This window comes from Ursus maritimus, unplaced genomic scaffold (genome assembly GCF_017311325.1).
Source record: "Ursus maritimus isolate PB19 unplaced genomic scaffold, ASM1731132v1 scaffold_18, whole genome shotgun sequence".
In the NCBI taxonomy this organism is placed as follows: Eukaryota; Metazoa; Chordata; class Mammalia; order Carnivora; family Ursidae; genus Ursus; species Ursus maritimus.
In genome coordinates, this window is record NW_024424230.1 from 38,228,699 (window position 1) to 38,250,967 (window position 22,269).

The window sequence follows — 22,269 nt, forward strand, 5'->3', positions numbered from 1 at the left end:
TGAAAGAATGAGATTAGTAACTGATTCTTAAAAGACACTGCTCTATTATTATATGTTTTTAATAATATTTGTTGTAACCTATGTTCAATTAGATACTCTTGTTCAAGGTAACAAGTGGATTAGTAAATTTTTGGCATCTATGATCTCCACTATTTTGCAGATTTTTTTCTTACTGTTGAAATCCTTCTAGCCCCCAAAATAATACTAGGGAAGTGACAAGAAGCTAAGACAAGAATAAGGTCATAAGACTTGGCATTTTAGATGTAGTTCATAAAGAAGTTCATACTTACCTGACCCCCGAGTTCTTATAGCTATAGACTAGTTTCTTTCGGCTCCCAGGCTCTGTCTCATTGCATGATTGTGCGTCATATTTTCTTTAAACTTTCAGTTGAATTTTTGCAAGTAGTTTAAAATAAATAATTTCAGAAACATTTATGTTTACTTGTGTGTAAAAGAAATAAAGTTACTGGAGATATTTATAATGGACTTGATGTCTTTAAGATAGAAAAATACGATATTTCTTCCTGCGAGTTCTAAGTAAACCAGGGAGCTCTATAATTAATCGTTTTCAATATAATGGTTTTGTTGTGAATTAATTTTAGGTAAAGTGATTTTTAAAGTATTATTTTAATTCATTTCCATCAGAATGGGTGGGTCTCATAAGATTATAAAGATGTATTGTGGATACTCATAGAAGAAAATTGTTCAACCACTGCTTATAAATGAACACCAAAAAAGCCAGTTTACGGCATTCATTTGACCACATTTTAAAACCAAGGGATTTAATTACTCTTGGGAAAATGACAGCAGGCAAGAAAGTGGACACCTTAAGAATATGTTCATCTGTGAAGCATAGTGACAGCATAACCTTTGTTTTTAGTCTTTATGTAATTCCATTTGCAACTTTCTAAAAACAGCTATTTTTTTCATTTTAGCGATGTTAGTTTTTTTCTTATGAAAATAATTTCTACTACAGAATTTTAAAAATTGTTTTATTCTTGATTTAACATCTTCTTTTAAGCCACAGGGAACAATGATTTTAGAATTAAGAATAGTTTTGAGCTCCTCATAGAATTTGTCTGTCAAATTTATTCATTTAAATAAAAAATTAAATTGTTAACTTTACAATTTTTAAATCAAATATTCAATAGAATACAGTAATTTTATTTCAGAGCCAGATATCACTGAAACTAAGAAGTCTGTGAGTTTTGCACCTTATTACTATTAAATACATCAATATTAGATTAGTTATTATCTGCTATGATATAGTGTGTATTATAATTATAACATATACAAAAGAAATACATGCATATTCATATAAAGGGATAGATGTGATCTTTAACTATTAACTACAAGACTATAACAAACACTAATAGTGTTTGTTATAGTTCAGCTTTTTTTCTCTCATGCCATCAGTGCTTTTATATATTAACAGAGGTCCAAATGCGGAATCTTGAAATGTATTATTCTTTATCATTAGAATAAAAGAGTAGTTGTTTATTAATTTTTAAAGGCCAGGTCTAGTTTTGGGAATGCATGTGAGTCTTACTTTTTTTTTTTTTTAAGTACACCTAAGCAGTTGACAAAGGATGTTTCCAGAAATGAGCTGTGTGATCTTTAACACCAGTCTGTAGAACAGATTTGGTAATAAATATCTCATTACTTTTGAGATTTGTATATTGTACATGTGTAGCTTGGTAACTGAGTACTATAAAAAGATCAGAATTAACTGGATTTTGTATATCTGTCATTCCTGCCGTGCCAAAAATCTGTGGAGTAGTTTGTAATTGCCATTGTTTGGGTTATTACGATAAACAGAACTGATAAGGCTTATGCTATTTGCCTTGTGAGCTGCATTCACTTCACATCACTCTGTTGAATTAAAATTGCATGCACATATCTTCGCTTATCAGTTTTATTTATCTGTGAGAAAGAGAGAAAGGAAGTGTGCTTCCACTAAATAAAACCTTATAACAAGCAGGTCAGAAATTATGATCATTATTTTAATATTCTAGTGCAAATGAATGACTGTATGTATGTTTCTTTTATCTATCTATAATTTAAAATATATTCCTATAAGAAAATACTGTTACTTTTCCAAGTGCCCTTTATCATATTTTGTCAAAGCTTATCATTTTAATTGGATTACCTAAGGTACAAATGCAAATCTGCAGAATTTAGCATGTTTTTTTCTCTCCTTTGTCCAATATGTCTAATTTTTCCTTAGAGCTGCTTCTAAAGCTGGACTATTTGCTCGACTATGTTTATAGATAGAAAATACAAATAAGTTGTGTGAAATGCTTTCATTTTCTCCCGTGGTAGAAGTTCTTCATAATATTTCTATTCTTAGGCTGCAGCCTTCTCACCTATGAAATTCCCAAGCTCACTAGTGGTCACATCAGATGAACTTTCAAATTTTTAGATACCTGTGATGAGTTAATCCATGCCTACACACGTACTTCCTTCACAAAATTCTGTCCTCTGACAATTGTCACACGTTGTCATCACCATGGACCCACTCCCAGTTTCCACTCCAATGTACTGGGGAGTGATTTGGACTTCCAGAATTTGGAATGTTCCACATCCTTCATGTTTGTCCTTCATGTTACTTTGATGAGAGTTGTTTATTGCCTTGATCCTATGAATTTCCTGTTTCAATGTTATATCCAGTGGATTTTTCGTGTATGCAGAACAATTCTGTGTTCTTTTGAATTGTCATCCAGTTTTTTATAAAGACATTTTTCCTCAAAAAGTACAAATGAAGTATTGTTTTACAATCTGTCTCATACAGTCAAATCTCCAGCAGTTGTTTTGATGTTCCAGTGATGGAAAGATCATTATTCATAGACAAAGAACTTTGAGTGCTGTCCATGAACTATCAGTCCTGCCTGTATTACCTTTGTGTTTTAAGGGACTTCGCGTTTTCAGTATTGACTGGCCTTTGTTTTCTGGCAAAACAATTTATAGTTCATTTTCAGATAACTATACATATGGTATTTGTATTTTAATTAAAAAGACTGTTGTTATGTCTGATTCTTATAAGCAGAAATTCATTATAAGGACACTTTTCATTTCCTTGAAATGTTCCCTTTCTTTTTTTCCAGGGTTCTTAAATTGCAAAAGCAAGTTAAATTATGTGCTTTGGGGAGTTAATTTTTGGCACCATATGTCTCTAAAAATGATTTAATTTTATCTAAAGCATGTTTGTAATGATATTTATGTTCTGTAATACACAGAGACAATATAAGGAATTTTTTAAAGAAAAAACACTCTAGCCTACTATTGTTTCAACACAGTAACATGTCTGAGGTTGCAAAAATTTCTGTTTATTTTGATTAATGTATTTTTAATATCTGAGCTCTGTTGTTGCCTTTTAACACTTTGACTTAGCAAAGTGTCTTTACGATATCAACAGGACTAATACAAAAATGTTACTGCCATTATTCCTAATAGGGACCTCATCTTAGGACTTGAGAATGTTAGAAATGTTAAACCACAAAAAAGGATTAACTTTAGTCTAAGGACTAATTTAAAGACTATAAACAACTTTCTCCAAAGCTCTATTAATCATTTTACATATTTTTATGCTTTTTCAAATGGATGTATCATCAATCCTCACCTAATTCTAGCAAATTCAAATTCTCATGTAAGTAGGCTACATATATTTATCTTTAATTTAGTATGAAATAAGTTATAAAGTTACTATTTAACAACTGCTTTTATTATGTGAGCAGGATGAGGAGAAATGCCAAAAATTTTAGGCAATTTAAGAAGAAAAGAGAGGTAATTAATTTCTTATCGATTTAAACTCCTTTAATATTTTGGATAGTTCTTTTATTATAGGTAAGATCATGCTTAATGGATACATAACAAAAGTCTTGTACACAAAAGCCTTTTTTATATTTTAGCAGATGGTCAAACATAATAGGATTTTTTAAGCTAGATTATAGTAAATTCTCTAAAAATAAATAACCCTGAACCACAAAATATGGAGGCTGCTTTGACAAAGTTAGGTTAAGCTTACACGTGCTTGCAGACATGTAAGCTTAACCTAGAGTTGTTTCTTTTTTTTTTAATGAAACAACTAAACATACAGTGAGTTATATGTAAGGTACATGTAAGTTTTATGATAAATTTCTGTGTACCTTTATCAGCTTTGTAAATATTGACATTTGCATATTTGCTTTGTATGTTTAGACCAGTATGAATACACTCAAAACCCTCTGTCTGCCTATTCCTAATATTATTTCCCTCCTCTTTTCTGAGTTAACCACTAGGTATTTATCAATTCTATCCATATTTTTATTAATTGTAATTTTATTAATTATTAAATAATTTTATTAATTGTAATTAATTTGAAATGTAAACTATTAGTTTTCATTTTTATATATAAATGTTATACTATACTTGTCACATGCAATATTAGTGGATTTATTTTAAATTCTAGACTTTAGGATATGAACATACTATAATCTGTTTTTTTAGTACTCAAGTGTAGACAATTAGATTGTTTCCACATTTTCATCATTGCAAACAATGCTGTAAATGAACACTATTTTATATGTTTCCTTGGGAACATATTATAACTGTTATTCAAGAGCAGTATCTCTGACTTCAGAATGCATTAGTTACATGAAAGTCTTGTTAAAACACCAATTGTTGGGGCACCTGGGTGGCACAGCGGTTAAGCGCCTGCCTTCGGCTCAGGGCGTGATTCCGGCGTTATAGGATCGAGCCCCACATCAGGCTCCTCCGCTATGAGTCTGCTTCTTCCTCTCCCGCTCCCCCTGCTTGTGTTCCCTCTCTCTCTGGCTGTCTCTATCTCTGTCAAATAAATAAATAAAATCTTAAAAAAAAAAAAAAAAAAAAAAAAAACAATTGTTGGGCTCCAGAGTTTCTGATTCATAGGTCTGAATAACTATATTTCTAACAAGTTCTGTTGTGATACTGATCCTGCTGATCTTGAGAACCACTGGTCTAGAATATGTAGGTTTAAGTATAATTGCTAGATCAAAGGGGAGCTACATCTCCAAATTTAATACATAATGTCAAATTGCTCTCCAGAGTCTTTGTGTCAAATTATATACAAATTTGAACAATGTGTGAGAGTTCAGTTTTTTCCACATCTTACCAAGAATTGGTGTGGACAGTTTTTTTTATAATAATTGCCAATTGGGTGAGTGTAAATCATATTTATTTGTGCTCTACTGTTGAGGTTGAACATTTTTTTTTTTAAGTGTTCAGCGATTCATTAGTTATGTATAACACCCAGTGCTCATTACAACACCTGCCCTCCTTATACTCATAACCCAGTTACCCCATTCCCCCACCACCTTGCTTCTGTAACCCTCAGTTTGTTTCCAGGAGTCCAGAGTCTCTCATGGTTTGTCTCCTTCTCTGATATCTTCCCATACAGTTTTCCCTCCCTTCCCTATGGTCCTCTGTGCTATTCCTTACATTCCACATACGAGTGAAACCATATGATAATTGTCTTTCTCTGCTTGACTTATTTCACTTAGCATAATCCCCTCCAGTTCTATCCACGTCAATGCAAATGGTAGATATTCATCCTTTCTGATGGCTGAGTAAAATTCCATTGTATATATGAACCACATCTTTTCAAATGTTTATAGACAAAAATAGCTTTCCTTTTTCTGTGAATTGCCTATTTGTATTATTTGCCCATTTTTCTGGTATATTGTTTGTATTTTTCCTTATTGATGTATAGGGGCTCTTTCTATCTTAAAGAAGTTAATCCTTGCTAGCTGTGTTGTTAATATCCTCTCTAAACCTCTGGTTAATTTTTTTACTCTCCTTAAATTTAAATTTTAAAAAATCGACTGTGATTAAATTTACCATTTCTTTCCATTAGAATTTATTATTTTAGTATTTTGTTTAAAACTGCTTCCCCTTCTAAAGGTCAGTTTTAAATTTAGCTTTTCTCAATTTAGACTATCTAGCTTTTATGCTAGTGTATATTGTAAGTTAAGGATCTAATTTTACTTTAGATACTTGTATAGAGAAAACCTATTATGCCATCCTTTCTCCACTACTTTAAATGCTGTGTCATATTTCAATCTTATATATTTTATATGAATGTCTTGTTCATCTCTCTTTTCTGACCAAATGCTTATCCATTCCAATGCTGACATTACTGTTAGTTCCTACATCTTTATATATTGTATGTCAAGTTTTTTTAGCTTGTTCTTCTATTTCACAGTTGTCTTAGCTGTTCTCAGTCCCTTATTCTTCCATATGAGTTTTAGATCAAGTTCTATGAAACCTGATGCGATGGTAGACCACTTTGTGAAGAATTGACATGCCCATAACATTCTTTTTACATATGTGGACAGATTATACCTCTTCATTTATTTAGTTATTACTTCATATTTAATTTTTTTTAATTTTTATATTTTTCTACATATTCTTTAACAGATTGAGACCTAGATACCTTAAACTTTGTATTGTAATTATGAATGGTATTTTAGAATCATAATTGAAAATTGGTTATAACTAATTTTTAATGTTATTTTTTTCAGTGCTGATCATGAAGGGAAAAAAGTTCCTAAACTCTCTCCTTACCTCCTATTATTGATTTGTAGAACCTCTTTAATTTTCTGTGTAGACATTCTTCCTCTTATAGATGTTTTTCTTCTTTCATTTTCTTATTGCTTTGGCCAGTATCTGCAGTAAAATTTTGAAAAGAGGTACTGATTCCTGATATTCTTTCTGTATTTTCCCTGACATTTGTGGGAATGTTTCTAAAGTATCTCTATTTACTAAAATATTTGTTGAAAGTTTTGGGTTTATACCTTTATCAGGTTAAAGAAATTTTCTTCTGTTCCTATTCCTAGTTTCCTAAGACAATTTTTTCATTGTCGATTGTTTTTGTTCTGTGTTTATTCATATCGACATCTCTTGGGGATGATTATTTTTTCTTTGATATATTGATGTATTACATGAAAATATTTGCTGATAATGAACCATTTTTAAATTTCTGGAACTATTAAATTATAGTTCCTTTACGCTGTCTTCAATTAATGAGCTCCTAGATGGTACAAACTACATTCTATCAATCAATAAGTATTTATTAATCACTCTCTTATTACTAATAAATCATTTTCAGCTTCAGTCTTAAACCAAACAGTGAATTAGGAGATCACTTTTGGTTTACATTCAGAAAATATGGATAGTAAATTATTTTCTTGTGAGGCAAAGAGAGAAGAAAGAAAAAGAGTTTAAAATCTATCATTAACTATTGCTGCAACAAATTGTCTCCAAATTTAGCAGCTTAATCTAATAAACATTTATTTTCTCACAAAGTTTCTGAAAGACAAGAACCATATGATAATTGTAGGTTTAAGTATAATTGCATAGATGGGTGATTTTGTCTTGTGGTCTCCTACAAGTTTGCAATCAAGTTCTTGGTCAGGGTGGCAGTCATCTGAAGAGACTGGGGAATCTGCTTTCAAGATCACTCACAGGGGGCTGTTGGCAAAAAGAAGTTTCAATTCCTCACCATGTGGGTCTTTCACAGAGCTGCTTACACAACATGGGAGCTGGCTCTTCCCAGATCAAAATATCTGAGAGAATTAGAGAGAAAACCCAAGACAGAAGCCACAGGGTGTGTGTGTGTGTGTGTGTGTGTGTGTGTGTGTGTGTGTGTGTGTTTGGAAGTACATACTATCTTCTGCCCTATTCTGTTCTTTACAAGAGACTCACTAAGTCCAGCCTATACTCAAAGAGAGGATTATCAAATAATTTGAGGGTCTATTTTTAAAATCATCTCTATGAACACTGTTTTTCTCTGACAGTAAATAACAAATATACTTCAACTCTGTATTTACCCCATTCTTCACAATGTGCCCCAGTTGTCCCCTTTGACCTAGGATAACAAGGCTTTACTTCATTTTTGTGTCTCCCGTAATGTAAACCACACAACTGCACACTCCAACCTGGCCACAGAAAAATACCTGAAAAAGTGATGCTTTAAAAGTTCTAAGTTCGATGCTGAGAACATGAGAATAGTATAAGACAATATTTCGGTGCTAATTTGGTTATGGCTGAGCCTAATGATTTTGAAACTTGTGATTGGGCTATTAAATAGTTTATATTAGTCGTAGCATATTATAATTTTCACATGCATAACAGCAGTAAAATAATATAAATTTAAACCTATTTAATTAGAGGTTTTGCATGTTGTAATATATACATTATTACATTTAGTATTAAAGCCAGATTTATGTGATATATAGGAGTTAGTTGTGAGTTTATATAGGTCATCAAAATAACTTGGATTAAAAACAGAATCCATATAATATACAAAAGTATATTAAAATAGAATGGAGAATCATTTTTGCAAGTGACAAAATTAATTTACTCAATTTTACTGTCTGAGAATATCAAGCTTTAAAATGTTAATAAATGTGATAAAAGGAACCTAGTCCAATTTAATCAGAAGGGATTTTTACCAAATGTATATTATATACAAATGGACATTGTATGCAATGCTACATTGACATCAACTCTCTGTATCTTAAATACCATGCCAAAATGGACATTGATTTTTTTCTTTTGAATAGCTACATAGTGATCATTACCTCAAAAGAAATAATAACAAATTCTATCTTTGGGCTTCCTTCAGCGAAGAACTCACAAAGAAAGAACTGGAGCCCAACTTGCCAAGTCTATTACAAATTCTAACTGGCCAGAAACTGTTGTCAGAAAACTCTACCGTTCCTTTCACCATTCTAAATGTTTGAGAGTACACACCAGCTGTTTCCTGTTTCAGCACTCCTGATGCAGTTGAATATCCTCTTTTCTCTTTTGTATACAAAATTGAGGGCACTGAAGTTGAGGATCTTTTTTCAAAGTGACTCTTTCCCTGTTNCAATATGCTCCTTCTGAGTTTTCTATGAGAATATATCCATTCTCTTCCAAAATTCTTATAATATGTGCTGGAGACTAAGCAGCAGCCTTCATTATTCCATCAGTGGCTCTAAATTCCATTCTTACTTCTCAATACATGGCAAGTCCTTGCAGTGCCCTTGCTGTACCCCATCCAGTGTGTTTGTGTCCCTTGCTGTTCTTTTTTGTTTCTCTAACACTCCTCCCTCATCTCATCTTATCTTCCCTAAAATCTGAAGGCGAGGGCAGGAATATAATCATTTCAGGAATAAATGATTACATGTCAAGAGCGTAAGCATTGAAGAGTTTTCATTTCAGAAACACTAGGTTAATATAAGTTGGAGAGATCAAAAATCATTCCAGTGCCTTTGGCTTTCCAACCTAAATTCTGGGTCTACCCAAAGGACTTTCCACTCACAACTGAATTCTCTCTCTTTAGTTTTCCCTTTATATCTCTTTGTGTCTCTTACATTCACTTGGTTTATCTTTTTCTTCTCTCATTAATTAGTAAGTTCTTCAAAGTCTTACTAGCTTCTTTGCTTTGCTACTAAAATTTTACCAGTTCACTTTATTGAGTTAATTTCAGTATTTATTGGGTGATTACTGTCTACTAACATCTTACAATTGGGCTCTTATCATAACCCTTTTCTTAAAACAGTTGTCATTATATTCAAATCGATTGTCATTTCTGGCACCTTAAATATTTTTCCATATATATTATCGTTGATCATCTCACTGTCTTTAATGTGAATATGTATGTGTATATATGTGATTTTTATTGGATGCTGATTCTCTCTAAGAATTCCTTCAGGTTTTTTTTTTTTGTCCCAGTTCTTTTTTCAGAGGCCTATTAGCTATAAATTAAAAACAAAAAAAACCCACACTTTTGAGTTATTACTTTTTTAGTTGATACATAAGGAACTTCTCTACTTAAGTAGCTTAACACTTGTTTATGGACTAATCTAAGACCTTTGTAGCTACCTTAAGCTAAATAGATTTACTGAATAAAATAGATTTACCTTAAGCTAAATAGATTTACTGAATAAAATAGATTTACTGTTTCTCCTCATGTAAGATGTGGATATGGGCAACATTACCATTCAGTTCATTTTGGTTAATGAGCTCCCACTTGTAAAACCTTTTATATGTTGAGAGCTACCACTTGTAAAAAAGTTACCTTTGGTTTAAGGAATTCCTCTAAAACTCATCTTCCTATTTGCCCTTGTCATATTTGCAGATACCATAATAATGGTATAATGCATAGACTAAAGTGTCTTAACTTCTTAGTATTTTAAGATACAGCATATGCTCCTCCAGTGGCTATCAGAGTTGGCAGAAAAAAATATTTTAATATTATAATAAAACTGTTAAATATTACAGAAAACCATTGAATAATGGCAGACTTTCTCTTCAAAAAGTGATGTTTATCTTTAATTCAATAGCCTAAATTATCTGAAATGTCCTTAAATTCCAGGTAATATATTTCAACATTTAGCAAGCTGAAAATTCTATAGTTTTCAAGGTTATTCTTATTTTACAAGTTAACCAATTAACTAAGAATAGTGGTTTCATTATTCTGTGGACTTGCATAAAAACCTGTGTTGCTTATTACAGTGCATAGTGAAGATAATGATTATAAACAATTCACATGCAACACCAGGTGACTATTTTTAAAAAAATTGTTTTTAAGTAAGCTGTTTTATTGAAATATGCTTCCAGAAAAGTTCACAAGTCATCCATGCACAGTCTGGTGAACTTTTGCGTAGGATCCCTTACATGTAACTGGTAACCCAGATCAATAAATAAGACATAAAATGGCCATACTTTGTGACATGTTTCATTCTGTTGTGAAGATGTCTGATACAAAATTTTGGGTGTTTATTTTTCATTCTACAAAATATACTAAGAAGAAGTCAACATAAACAATTACCTACATTACCAAAAAAAAAAGAAAAGGTTTCAATGGCAATATATTTTAATACAGTTTATCATTAATTTTTATGAAGTTTATTTCTTCGAAAATAGCCTAATTATAATAATTCTATGTGGTGTGGCTGTGTTAACTGTTGACAGACATATGTTCATTGTCTTGGCAAAAAACTTCTACCATGTTTGTTGTTCTTTGGTTTTATATTAAACACCCAAAAAGTATAGAATGCCCCGTAGGAGAAGTCTTTTTCTGTGTAGATGCAATATTAAACGTCTCACCTCTAAACATTGCGTCCACTGTACGTTTAGTGCAGTGAGATGTTTCCATGTCACATAGTCAGAGGGAGGTAGATTAATAGGGAGTTCTTGCTGGAAATCTCTTCCCTGTTATTGTTCTCCCTCAGCAGTTGATAGCTAAGTTAATTCTCTTTAGTTTTGTCATGCTCTAAAGCACACATTGCCAAGCAATGGTAAGCTTTATGAGAAAAAAAAGAAGCAATGGTGTCCATCAAAGTCTCAAAGTTGCATTTTTAAACTTTGGCTTGACCTGATGTGCCATTCAAAAAAGCTTCAAAAGATTATTTTTTTTAAAGAAAGGTTCAATATGTCCCGAGGCTATCGGTTTTGAGTTAAACTGGGTGAAGTAGAAATATTTTACTCATCAGCTTTGCAGTCACAGAGTTTGCCTCAGCTAGAACAAAACTGCTGAGGCATTTAGAGAAAATTAACCCCCCATCCTGGCGGCCAGATGTGACTGGTTTCTGATGAATGCACATGAGTGGGCTGAAAAATCAAGAGACTGTGAAATTCCTGTCAGGTCCGTACAGTGCAGAATGGGCTATTGACTGCTTTCGATATTTCCCTCCATCATTCTTCTTGAACACTGCCATTAATTTCCTCTCCTACTCTGACTTGTGTTTTTTCCCCCTCCCTCTTCCCTTTAGGTCTGTCAGCTGCAAAGAAGGATACACAAGGTGTGGCAGAAGCACTTCAAACTGGTGGTCCTCTACAGCCAGATGAGGCTGGCCAAGTTCCAGACAGACTCTCAGGAGAGTATTCAGAAAATATTAGCTGTGCAGGTAGGTGATTGCAGGGAAGTAGGAAAGATCATTCTGATCTAGATTGAAAAGCAAATGATGGGTAGTGTGATGAAGCATTAAAACCATATCCCATCAGAGTTTTATAAATTTTTAACCTCTTTAATAAACTGGAATTGCATGAAGGATGAATTCGGTAAGTTAGCATATATACCATGCATACTTTGGGGGAAAAGGGAGCTTGAACTTATTTTTCACAAACCTCAAAACAGATTTTTATAAACACATTTGGTATAAATATATATTTTCAAATCTTCAGGCTTTGCAGATGCCATTCTGCTGTTTAAGAGATACTGTCGACAGTTGCCTTGTGTCGCTTTTGTGTGAAATCTACTTCAGTGAAAATGACACTTATGTTTATTTTATTTAACTGTTTTCTTTCCCCTTCCATTTCGAAAGAGGCTTGTCCTCCTAAAAAGATTCAGAGATAACTCTATTTGAAAAATAAGCAATTTGGGATTAGAATATAACTGTGGTTCCAGGTGCATGTGAAATTTTACTGTTTGTCTCTATAAAAACTCTTAGTGGATCAGTTGTCTTTATTTTAAGACTCTGATCTATTTTAAAAACCCGTATTAACTATATAAAGACTACTTAGGGAAAATTAAATTTTTTAGATTAATATTTTACTATTTGAAATGTTACAATATGCATAAAACACGACTTCCCATAGGAAAACAAATACCACCCTGTTCTATTAAAAAACAAAAAATAGAAGTACCTGTTCTATAAAATGAAATGCGCATGCTCTTTAAAACCATAATCTTCATTAACTTGCAGCATAAACAATGCATCCCGACCTAACCAAACCAAATCTTTTTCTAAATATTTTAATTACGTGGGCATTTCATGATGCATAATTTACCATAATCTAAGGATTTTGCAAAACACTTCCAAAGCTATTTCAAATTTCATTTTTACTGGTGACTATTTTTGAATGGACTATAACAAAAATATAAAATAATAGAAATTTAAAGTTTTGAAAAGGTAGAGCTTAAGCTACAATTGCAGCATTTTTGAAGTCAGGAGCTTGTTTTGGTTTGTTTTTTTTTTCTTAGAAGTCTGTTAACAGATAGTACATTAAAAATTATGGAGTGCCTATAACTTGTGATTCCCTTTTAAATATTCAAAGGTGATTTGCATGTTCTGTTTATTGTTTTAGAAAAATCTCATACTTCTGCCTAAGTGTAAACATTCTTAAATGATATATCCTCATTGTAAATTAGGGTGTATTTGGAAATATTGAAAATGTCAGTAGAAACTTTGGATATCGGTCAAGTGAACTCTCAACCCATAACCTGCAATAATCCTTATTCTAATTTTTTATTAGTAATCCACCAATGCAATTTTTTTACCAAATTTGATTTTAAGTTACTTATTTTGATGGCTCCTATATAAGAGTGGAAATGAAGAATTAGAAATGATAGGATAGTATCAGTAGAAAGACACAACTACTCTGTTTCTAGAGACACCGTAACAAGGTTGGATTGTATTTGGGGAACTTGAGGAACATAATTTAGTGGATTCTTACCTGATGGAGATGACTTCAATTTAGAATATTTCAATTTTGGCTTTTAATAGAAATATTGAAATATAATTTTCAGGATCTTGAACTATAGAAACATGGGCAATCCTCTGAAAAACTCAACTCCTAAACCCTCAGCATGGTGCACAATGAGTCATGACCCAGTTCCTGCTAAACTTCCCAGCTTTATCTCTCTTCAGATTAGTTCCTTAAAGTCTATATCAGCTGCTCCAAAATTCCTCTAGTATGAAACCTCTTATTTAACTCCTTCCTCCTTTCCTGCACCTAGACTCTTACCTCTTTTTGTAATACTCTTATTATCTTACCTGTTAAAGAACATCAGACTCAAATCAAACATCTCCTCTACAAAATCCTTCCTGAGCACCTTCCTTTTCTTTGCCTCCTACTGTACATCATCAGTGAAATTAGTTCAGTTCTTGCACAGGTGGTTTTTATTTATTTTTATTTTTTTATTATTATGATATATTAATCACCATACAGTACATCATTAGCTTTTGATGTAGTGTTCCATGATTCATTGTTTGCTTAGTTGGTTTTTAGTGTGTATGATAGCAAGGCCATTAATCCCATGACTGTCTTGTTTTCACTTATTATATCAACATTTTTTTATTTTTTATTTTATTTTTTTAAGTTTTATTTATTTATTTGAGAGAGAGAGAGAGCATGAGCAGGGAGAGGGGCAGAGGGAGAAGCAGACTCCCCGCTGAGCAGGGAGCCTGACACGGGGTTCCATCCCAGGACCCTGAGATCATGACCTGAGCTGAAGGCAGACACTTAACCAACTGAGCCTCCAGGTGCCCCTCAAAATTTTTTAAATGAAAACATGATAGAGTGATTTAGTATGTTTGCAGAGTGAGTCTGCAGGTATCAGTCTCTACAATTTGAGCCAACATGGCTAAAAATTGCTTAACAGACCAGTTGCTATTGGTCTCTATTTTCATATGATTTAGTAGCATGTCAATACTATGGAATCTAATGTTTTATATTTTGAAGGTTAGTATTAAAAAGATGCCATAAGATATTAGTGAATTATTAAAAAAGATATTAGTGAATTATTTCATGAGAAAATCATCTGATGAATATTTAAAAAGTAAATTGTATATAACTGGTATTGAGCAAAATAAATTCAAAATAAACGTCAAGCAGAAAAAGGAAACTTTGTTTCACCCTTGAACTTGAAGCAATTGCAGGACTATCCAAAAAAAAGTGTAACTGGTAAATCTGCAGAGGGCAGAAAACCAGGTGGGCCACATAAGCTTTTGAATAACATAATCAAACAGAAACTAGTAAGATGAACTATAACTGGAATAAAGTATTGGTGTATTTGACATTGAAGCCATTTATTTAAAAAATGTATATATAGGAATTTTAGTTGACTGGAATTTTAACATGAGCCAAAGTGAGCTACTACCATCTTAAGACCAATGCTATGTTGCAGCTCTGGCAAACACATGAGATTTCTTGAATCTGACAGTGTAGGGCATATTTTATGGTCCTGACCTCACATCTCAGCCCATATAAGGTACTATCATTGCATTATTTTTCTCCTTTTAATTTATTTAATGCTGTGATTTTTAATACCCCTTTGGCATCTTATTTGGAAAAAATACTGGATATTAACTCATCATTTAAATAAGAGAATGTGATGTGGCAAACATGTTCATGTGATCTTAGACTTCAAAGGCACAAATGTTTTGTCTTATTAAAGAAGATGATAGTCTCATTGCACTTTTTCAAAAGTTGAGTTTATCTGCAGTATTTTATAAAGGTTTGGAAAGTATAGTTTAAGGGCCATGTTGATATACTAGAAAGCAGCAATCTAATAGAAAACAGGAAGAGGGAGAAATACACAAATTTAGAATGTTTAATTGTAAAAGGAAAACTTTGGAAGGAAAAACATCTAAAGGACTAAGTGAAGATTGGCAACACCTGGACCACGATGGAAGAGACAAGATGGTGGGTTTGGGCTCGACAGGAAAACATTTGCTCTCCAACCATGCACTGCTGGTGCTCAAGCAGAAGCACTGCAGTTGTTGAGGGAAAGAAAACTGGACAAGAGAAGCCCAGAGAGCACCTTCTCAGTCTGCACCCCTGGAATGGTCACCTGACCTCCTGCACACACGTTTGTGTGTGGTCTGTATGTCCTCACCCACTAGAATGTGAGCCTTCTCCATTGACAAGCATGTCTTATTCGCTCATCTTTATCCTCCTGGCACCAGCTACAGTTTGTAATACATAAGTGCTCAAAAATATTTGTTGAGTGAATTGATTATTATGTGAATTGGTGAAGTGGTTTATTAAGATTTAATGTGATAACCTCAAAGGTCTTTCAAGCTCGAGGTGCCTACATTTCTGTACATTAATAAACAAAAGCATTCTCTGGGTGCTTTGCCAAGAATTTTGATGGCACAGAAGTAAGGTGTTTAGTCATTTCAGACATTTGTACATGCACACACACACACACACACACACATAATATGTAAGGGACAGACCAATTTCTTATTTCTGGAAAACAGCTATGTAAATGAAAAAAGGCCAGAAAAAAACACAGGATAAAAATCTAAAATCACTTGGTTTGAGGCTGGGAGGATGGCAGAGTAGGAGGACCCTAAGCTCTCCTTGTCCCACAGATATAACTAAATAACACTCACATCAGCATGAATAAGCCAGAAACCAACCTGAAGCCTGGCAGAACAAACTCCACAACTAAAGGTAGAGAAGAGGCCACATCAAAGAAGGTAGGAAGGGTGAAAATGAAGTTTGGGAGTGAATCAGACTAGACTGTGACTGTCAGCAGTGGGGAGGGAGACCATGGTGTGGAGAAGGGGAAAAAGCAGACTATCACACTGGAAAGCCCTCACAGGGAAGATAAATCCCTATAACATTTGACTTTGAAAATGAGAAGGGCTGACTGTTGTGAGTTTGTACGACTACCAGTACTTAAAACATGAGATTTTAAAAATCAGTGGGTTCAGCTCCAGGAACGCCTGGAGGGCATTAGGCAGTAGAGTCCCTACCCTTAAGGAGACAGCATGACAAAAGCCCATGGAGATAGCATGGAAGCAGAAGTTTGAAAAATGCCAGGGGCATACAGGAGGGAGAGTTATTTACTCACCTCAGAGCATGGCCAGAGAGGCAGTGATCACAGGGAGACCCCTCAGGAACAGAGGAGCTGAAGGCATCATTTCCCTCCCCCACCTCCAAACATAAACACAGGGCCACCTGAGCAGACCAGCATGGTGCCAACACTGACTACCTAACTTGCTTACACCAAGCCCTGACCCCACACTTCTGTGTATTCACCGTTCCCAGTCACTCTTGCTTCAGTCCAGGTGCTGAAATTCTCCTCCCCCAGAAGACCAGCACAAAACCCACCAACACCTCATCTCCCAACCCAGCCATTTTATGGGACCTCAGTTCCAGCAGCCACGGTGGCAGTGGCAGCAGACCTCGTTTCACAAGCAGACCAGTGCACACCTTGTTAAAATGTACCCCACCCAGCCAGTGACCACACATGGCCCACAACAGGCAAAGAGAGCCTCTGAAAATGACTGGACTGAAGGAAAAATTGTCTAGGACACAACAGAAGGGCAGATGCAACACACATAGGAGACACTCCCTGAAGTGCCAGATCCTGGGGAACAAAGGATATTGAATTGCAGGGCACTATAGGATCTCTTCATAAAGCCATCACATTCAAGAGCAGGAGATGTAGGTGACTTTCCTAACACAAGGAAACAGACACAGAGCAGACAAAATGAAGAGACAGAGGAATATGTCCCAAATGAGAGAACCATACAAAACCACAACAAGAGAACTAAGCAAAATGGATGTAAGTATTATGCCAGATAGTGAATTTAAAGTAATGATCATAAAGATGCTCACTGGACTTGAGAAGGAGTGGAGGACATCAGTGAGACCCTTAACAAAGAGATTAAAAAGAATCAATCAGAGATGAATAATACAATAAATGAAATTAAAAATACACTTGATGGAATAAATAGCAGGCTAGAGGAAGCAGAGGAACGAATCAATGACCTGGAAGACAGAGTAATGAAAAGTAATCAAGCTGAGCAAATGAGAGGAAAAAGGATTATGCAAATGAGAATAGACTTAGGGAAATCCATGACTCCATCAAATTTAATAACATTCATATTATAGGGATCCCAGAAGAAGAGAAAGAAAAGGGGCAGAAAATGTATTGGAAGAAATAATAGCTGAAAAATTTCCTAATCTGGGGAAGGAAACAGATGTCCAGATCCAGGAGGCACAGAGATCCCCCAACAAAATCAGCACATGGAGGTCCATACCAAGACACGTAGTAATTAAAATGGCAAAAAATAGTAATAAAGAAAAAAATTTTAAAGCAGCGAGAAAAAAGAAGACAGTCACAAGAGAAACCCCATAATGCTATCAGCAGATTTTTTTCAGCAGAAACTTTGCAGTCCAAAAGGGAGTGGCATGATATATTCAAAGTGCTGAAAGGGAAAAATCTACAGCCAAGAATATTCTGTCCTACAATGCAGTCATTCAGAATAGAAGAGACAAAGTGTTTCTGAGACCAACAATATCTAAAGGAGTCATGACCACTAAACCAGCCCTACAAGAAATATTAAAGGGGGCCCTTTGAGTGGAAAGGAAAGACCATAGTGAGAGTATAAAAAGTTGGAAGCACAAAAGGAGTAAAATAAGTATATCTATAAAAATCAGTCAAGGGATTCACAAAATAAAAGGATGCAAAATATGATGCCATATACCTAAAACATCTAGGGGAGAGGAGTAAAGAATGGGTTCCAACTTAAGCAACCATCAACTTAATATAGACTACTATATGCAGAAGATGTTATATACAAACCTAATGGTAACCATAAATCAAAAACCAGTAATAGATATGCAAAGAATAAAGAGAAAGGAATCCAAGTATATCACTAAAGAAAGCCAACAAACCATGAAAGAGAGCAAGAGAAGAAAGGATCGAGAAAAACTACAAAAACAACCACGTAACAAGTAATAAAATGGCAATATATACACATCTATGAATAATTACTTTGAATGTAAATGGACTGAATGCTCCAATCAAGAGACAGAGTGGATTAAAAAAACAAGACCCATGTATGTGCTGCCTTTAAGAGACTCATTTCAGACCTAAAGATACATCCAGATTGAAAGTGAGATGAAGAAATATTTAGCATTAAAATGAATGTCAAAAGAAAGCCAGGGTAGCAATACTAATATCAGACAAAATAGATTTTAAAACACAGAGTGTAACAAGAGGCAAAGAATGGCACTATAAAATAATAAAGGGGGCAATCCAACAAGATATAACAATTGTAAATTTTTATGCACCCAACATGGGAGCACCTAAATACATAAAACAGTTAAAAACAAACATAAAGAAACTAATTGATAGTAATGAATAATAGTAAGGGACTTACACCCCACTTGTATCGTGGACAGATCATCCAAACAGAAATATCAGCAAGGAAACAGTGGTTTTGAATGATATACTGGATCAGATGGACTTAACAGATATATTCAGAACATTCCATTCTAAAATAGCAGAATACACATTCTTTTCAAGTGCACATGGAACATTCTCCAGAATAGACCACATTTTAGGCTAAAAATTCAAAAAGATCAAAGTCATACCATGCATCATTTCTGACCACAACACTATAAAACTAGAAATCAACCACCAGAAAAAAATTTGGAAAGAATACAAATACACGAAAGTTAAATAACATTCTACTAAACAATGAATGGACTAACCAAGAAGTTAAATAAATAATTAAAAATTACATGAAAACAAATGAAAATGAAAGCATAATGGTCCAAAATCTTTGGAATGCAGCAAAAGCAGTTCTAAAAAGGAAGTTTATAGCAAGAAGTTTCTACCTCAAGAAACAAGAAAAAATCTCAAATATACAACCTAAACTTATACCTAAAGCAGCTAGAAAAAAAAAAAACAACAAACAAAACCCCAAACCAGCAGAAGGAAGGAATAATGAAGATTAGAGCAGAAATAAATGATATAGAAACTTAAAAAACAATAGAACAGAGCAAAGAAACCAGGAGCTGGTTCTTTCCAAATATCAACAAAATTGATAGACCTCTAACCATACTCATCCAAAAAAGAAAAAAAAGGGGGGTATTCAAATAAACAAAATCATGAAGAGGAGAAATAACAGCCAACACCACAGAAATACTAACAGTTATATGAGAATAATACAGAATATTATATGCCAACAAATTGGACAACCTAGAATAAATGGATACATTCCTAATATAACCTACCAAAATTGAAGCAGAAGAAATAGAAAATTGGAATACCTGTTTACCAGCAATGAAATTGAACCAGTAATCAAAGAACTCCCAACAAAAGTTTAGGACCAGATGGCCCCACAGGCAAATTCAACCAAACATTTAAAAAAGAGTTAATACCTATTCTTCTCAACCTATTCCAAAAAGCAGAAGATGAAGGAAAACTTCCAAACTCATTCTATGAGGCCAATATTACCCAAAGCCAGATAAAGACACCACAAAAGAGAGGGAGAGAGAAATACAGACCAATATCTCTGATGAACATAGATGCAAAAATCCTCAACAAAATATTAGCAAACTGAATCCAACAATATATTTAAAAAATCATACACCACAATCAAGTGGGATTTATCCCCAGTGTGCAGGGGTGGTTCAATATTTGCAAATCAATCAGCGTGATATATCACATCAATAAGAGAAAGAATGAAAGCTATATGATCATTTCAATAGATGCAGGAAAAGGATTTGACAAAGTACATTATTCAAGATAAAAATCCTCAACAAAGTAGGTCTAGAGGGAATATACCTCAACACAATAATTGCCTTATATGAAAAATCCACAACAAACATCTTGCTCAATGGGGAAAAAACTGAGCACCTTGCCCAAGGTCAGGAACAAGACAAGGATGTTCACTCACCGCTTTTATTCAAAATACTACTGGAAGTCAGTAACAAAAAAGAACATAAATGGCATCCAAATTGGTAAGGAAGAAGTAAAACTTCCACTATTTGTAGATAACATGATACAATATATAGTAAACCCTAAAGACTCCACCAAAAAAACTGCTAGTACTAATAAATGAAATCAATAATTTCAGAATATAAAATCAATGTACATAAATCTGTTGCATTTCTATACACCAATAATGAAGCAGCAGAAATAGAAATTTAAAAAACAATCCCATTTACAATTGCACCAAAGATAATAAAATACCTAAGCATAAACTTAACCAGAGAGGTGAAAAACCTGTACTTGGAAAACTATAAAGTATTGATGAAAGAAATTGAAGACAACACAAAGAAATGGAAAGACATCCCATGCTCATGGATTGGAAGAACAAATATTGTTAAAATGTCTATACCACCCAAAGCAATCTACTGTTAATGCAATCACTATCAAAATAACAACAGCATTTGTCACAGAACTAGATAGAACAAGCATTCCTAAAATTTATATGGAACCACAAAAGACCCCAAACAGCCAAAGCAATCTTGAAATAGAAAAACATAACTAGAGGTATCAAAATTCCAGATTCCAAGTTACATTACAAAGCTGTAGTGATCAAAACAATGGTACTGGCACAAAAATAGACACATAGATCAATGGAACAGAATAGAAAACCCAGAAGTAAATCCACACTTATATGTTCATTAAACTTTCGTGGAGGAGGAAAGAATATCTGATGGGGAAAAGATAGTCTCTTCAACAAATGGTGTTAAGAAAACTGTACAGCTACATGCAAAAGAATGAAACTAGCCCACTTTCTTACACCATACACAAAAATAAATTCAAAATGGGTTAGAGATCTAAATGTGAAACTTGAAACCATAAAAATCCTAGAAAAGAGGACAGACAGCAATTTTTGTGATATTAACCATAGCAACATTTTTCTAGAAATGTGTCCTGAGACGGGAATCAAAAGCCGAAATTCACTACTGGGACCACATCAAAATAAAAAGCTTCTGTACAGTAAATGAAACAATCAAGAAAACTAAAAAGCAGCCTCCTGAATGAGAGAAGATATTTGCAAATGACATATCTGATAAAGTGTTCATATGCAAAATATAAAGAACTGATACAACTCAACACCCAATAAACAAATAATCCAATCCAATGACACAAACAGACATTTCTCCAAAGAAGACATTCAGATAACCAACAGATGCTTGAAAAGATGCTCAACATCACTCATCATCAGGAAAATGCAGATCAAAACTACAATGAGACATCACCTCACACCTGTCAGAAAGGCTAAAATCGAAAAAAACAAGAAACAAGTGTTGACAAGGATGTGAAGAAAAAGGAACCCTCATGCACTGTTGGGGGGAATGCAAACTGGTGCAGCCACTCTGGAGAAGAGTATGGAGTTTCCCCAAAAAATTAAAAATAGAGCTACCCTACAACCCAGTAATCACACTACTGATTTTTACCCAAAATTTTTTTAAAAACCCACTAATTCAAAGGGATACATGCACCCCTATGTTTATTGCAGCATTATATACAATAGCCAAACTATAGAAGCAGCCCGGGTGTTCATCAATAGATGAATGGATAAAGAAGATGCGGTATATAGATACAGTGGAATATTATTCAGCTATTTTAAAAAAGAATGAAATCTTACCATTTGCAACGACACGGCTGGAGCTAGAGATTATAATGCTAAGCAAAATGAGTCAGTCAGAGAAAGATAAATACCATATGATTTCACTCAAATGTGGAATTTAAGAAACAAAATAAGTCAGTAAAGG

At 33.8% G+C, this 22,269-nt stretch overlaps 1 protein-coding gene across 1 annotated transcript in view; it reads left to right on the forward strand.

Annotated features, from left to right (window-relative positions):
• CCDC178 (coiled-coil domain containing 178) overlaps positions 1-22,269 on the forward strand; it is a 403,099-nt gene that overhangs the window by 348,632 nt on the left and 32,198 nt on the right. The window contains 2 exon segments of the mRNA XM_040632379.1: positions 2,351-2,428; positions 11,781-11,915. Coding sequence (XP_040488313.1) covers positions 2,351-2,428; positions 11,781-11,915 — 213 coding nt within the window.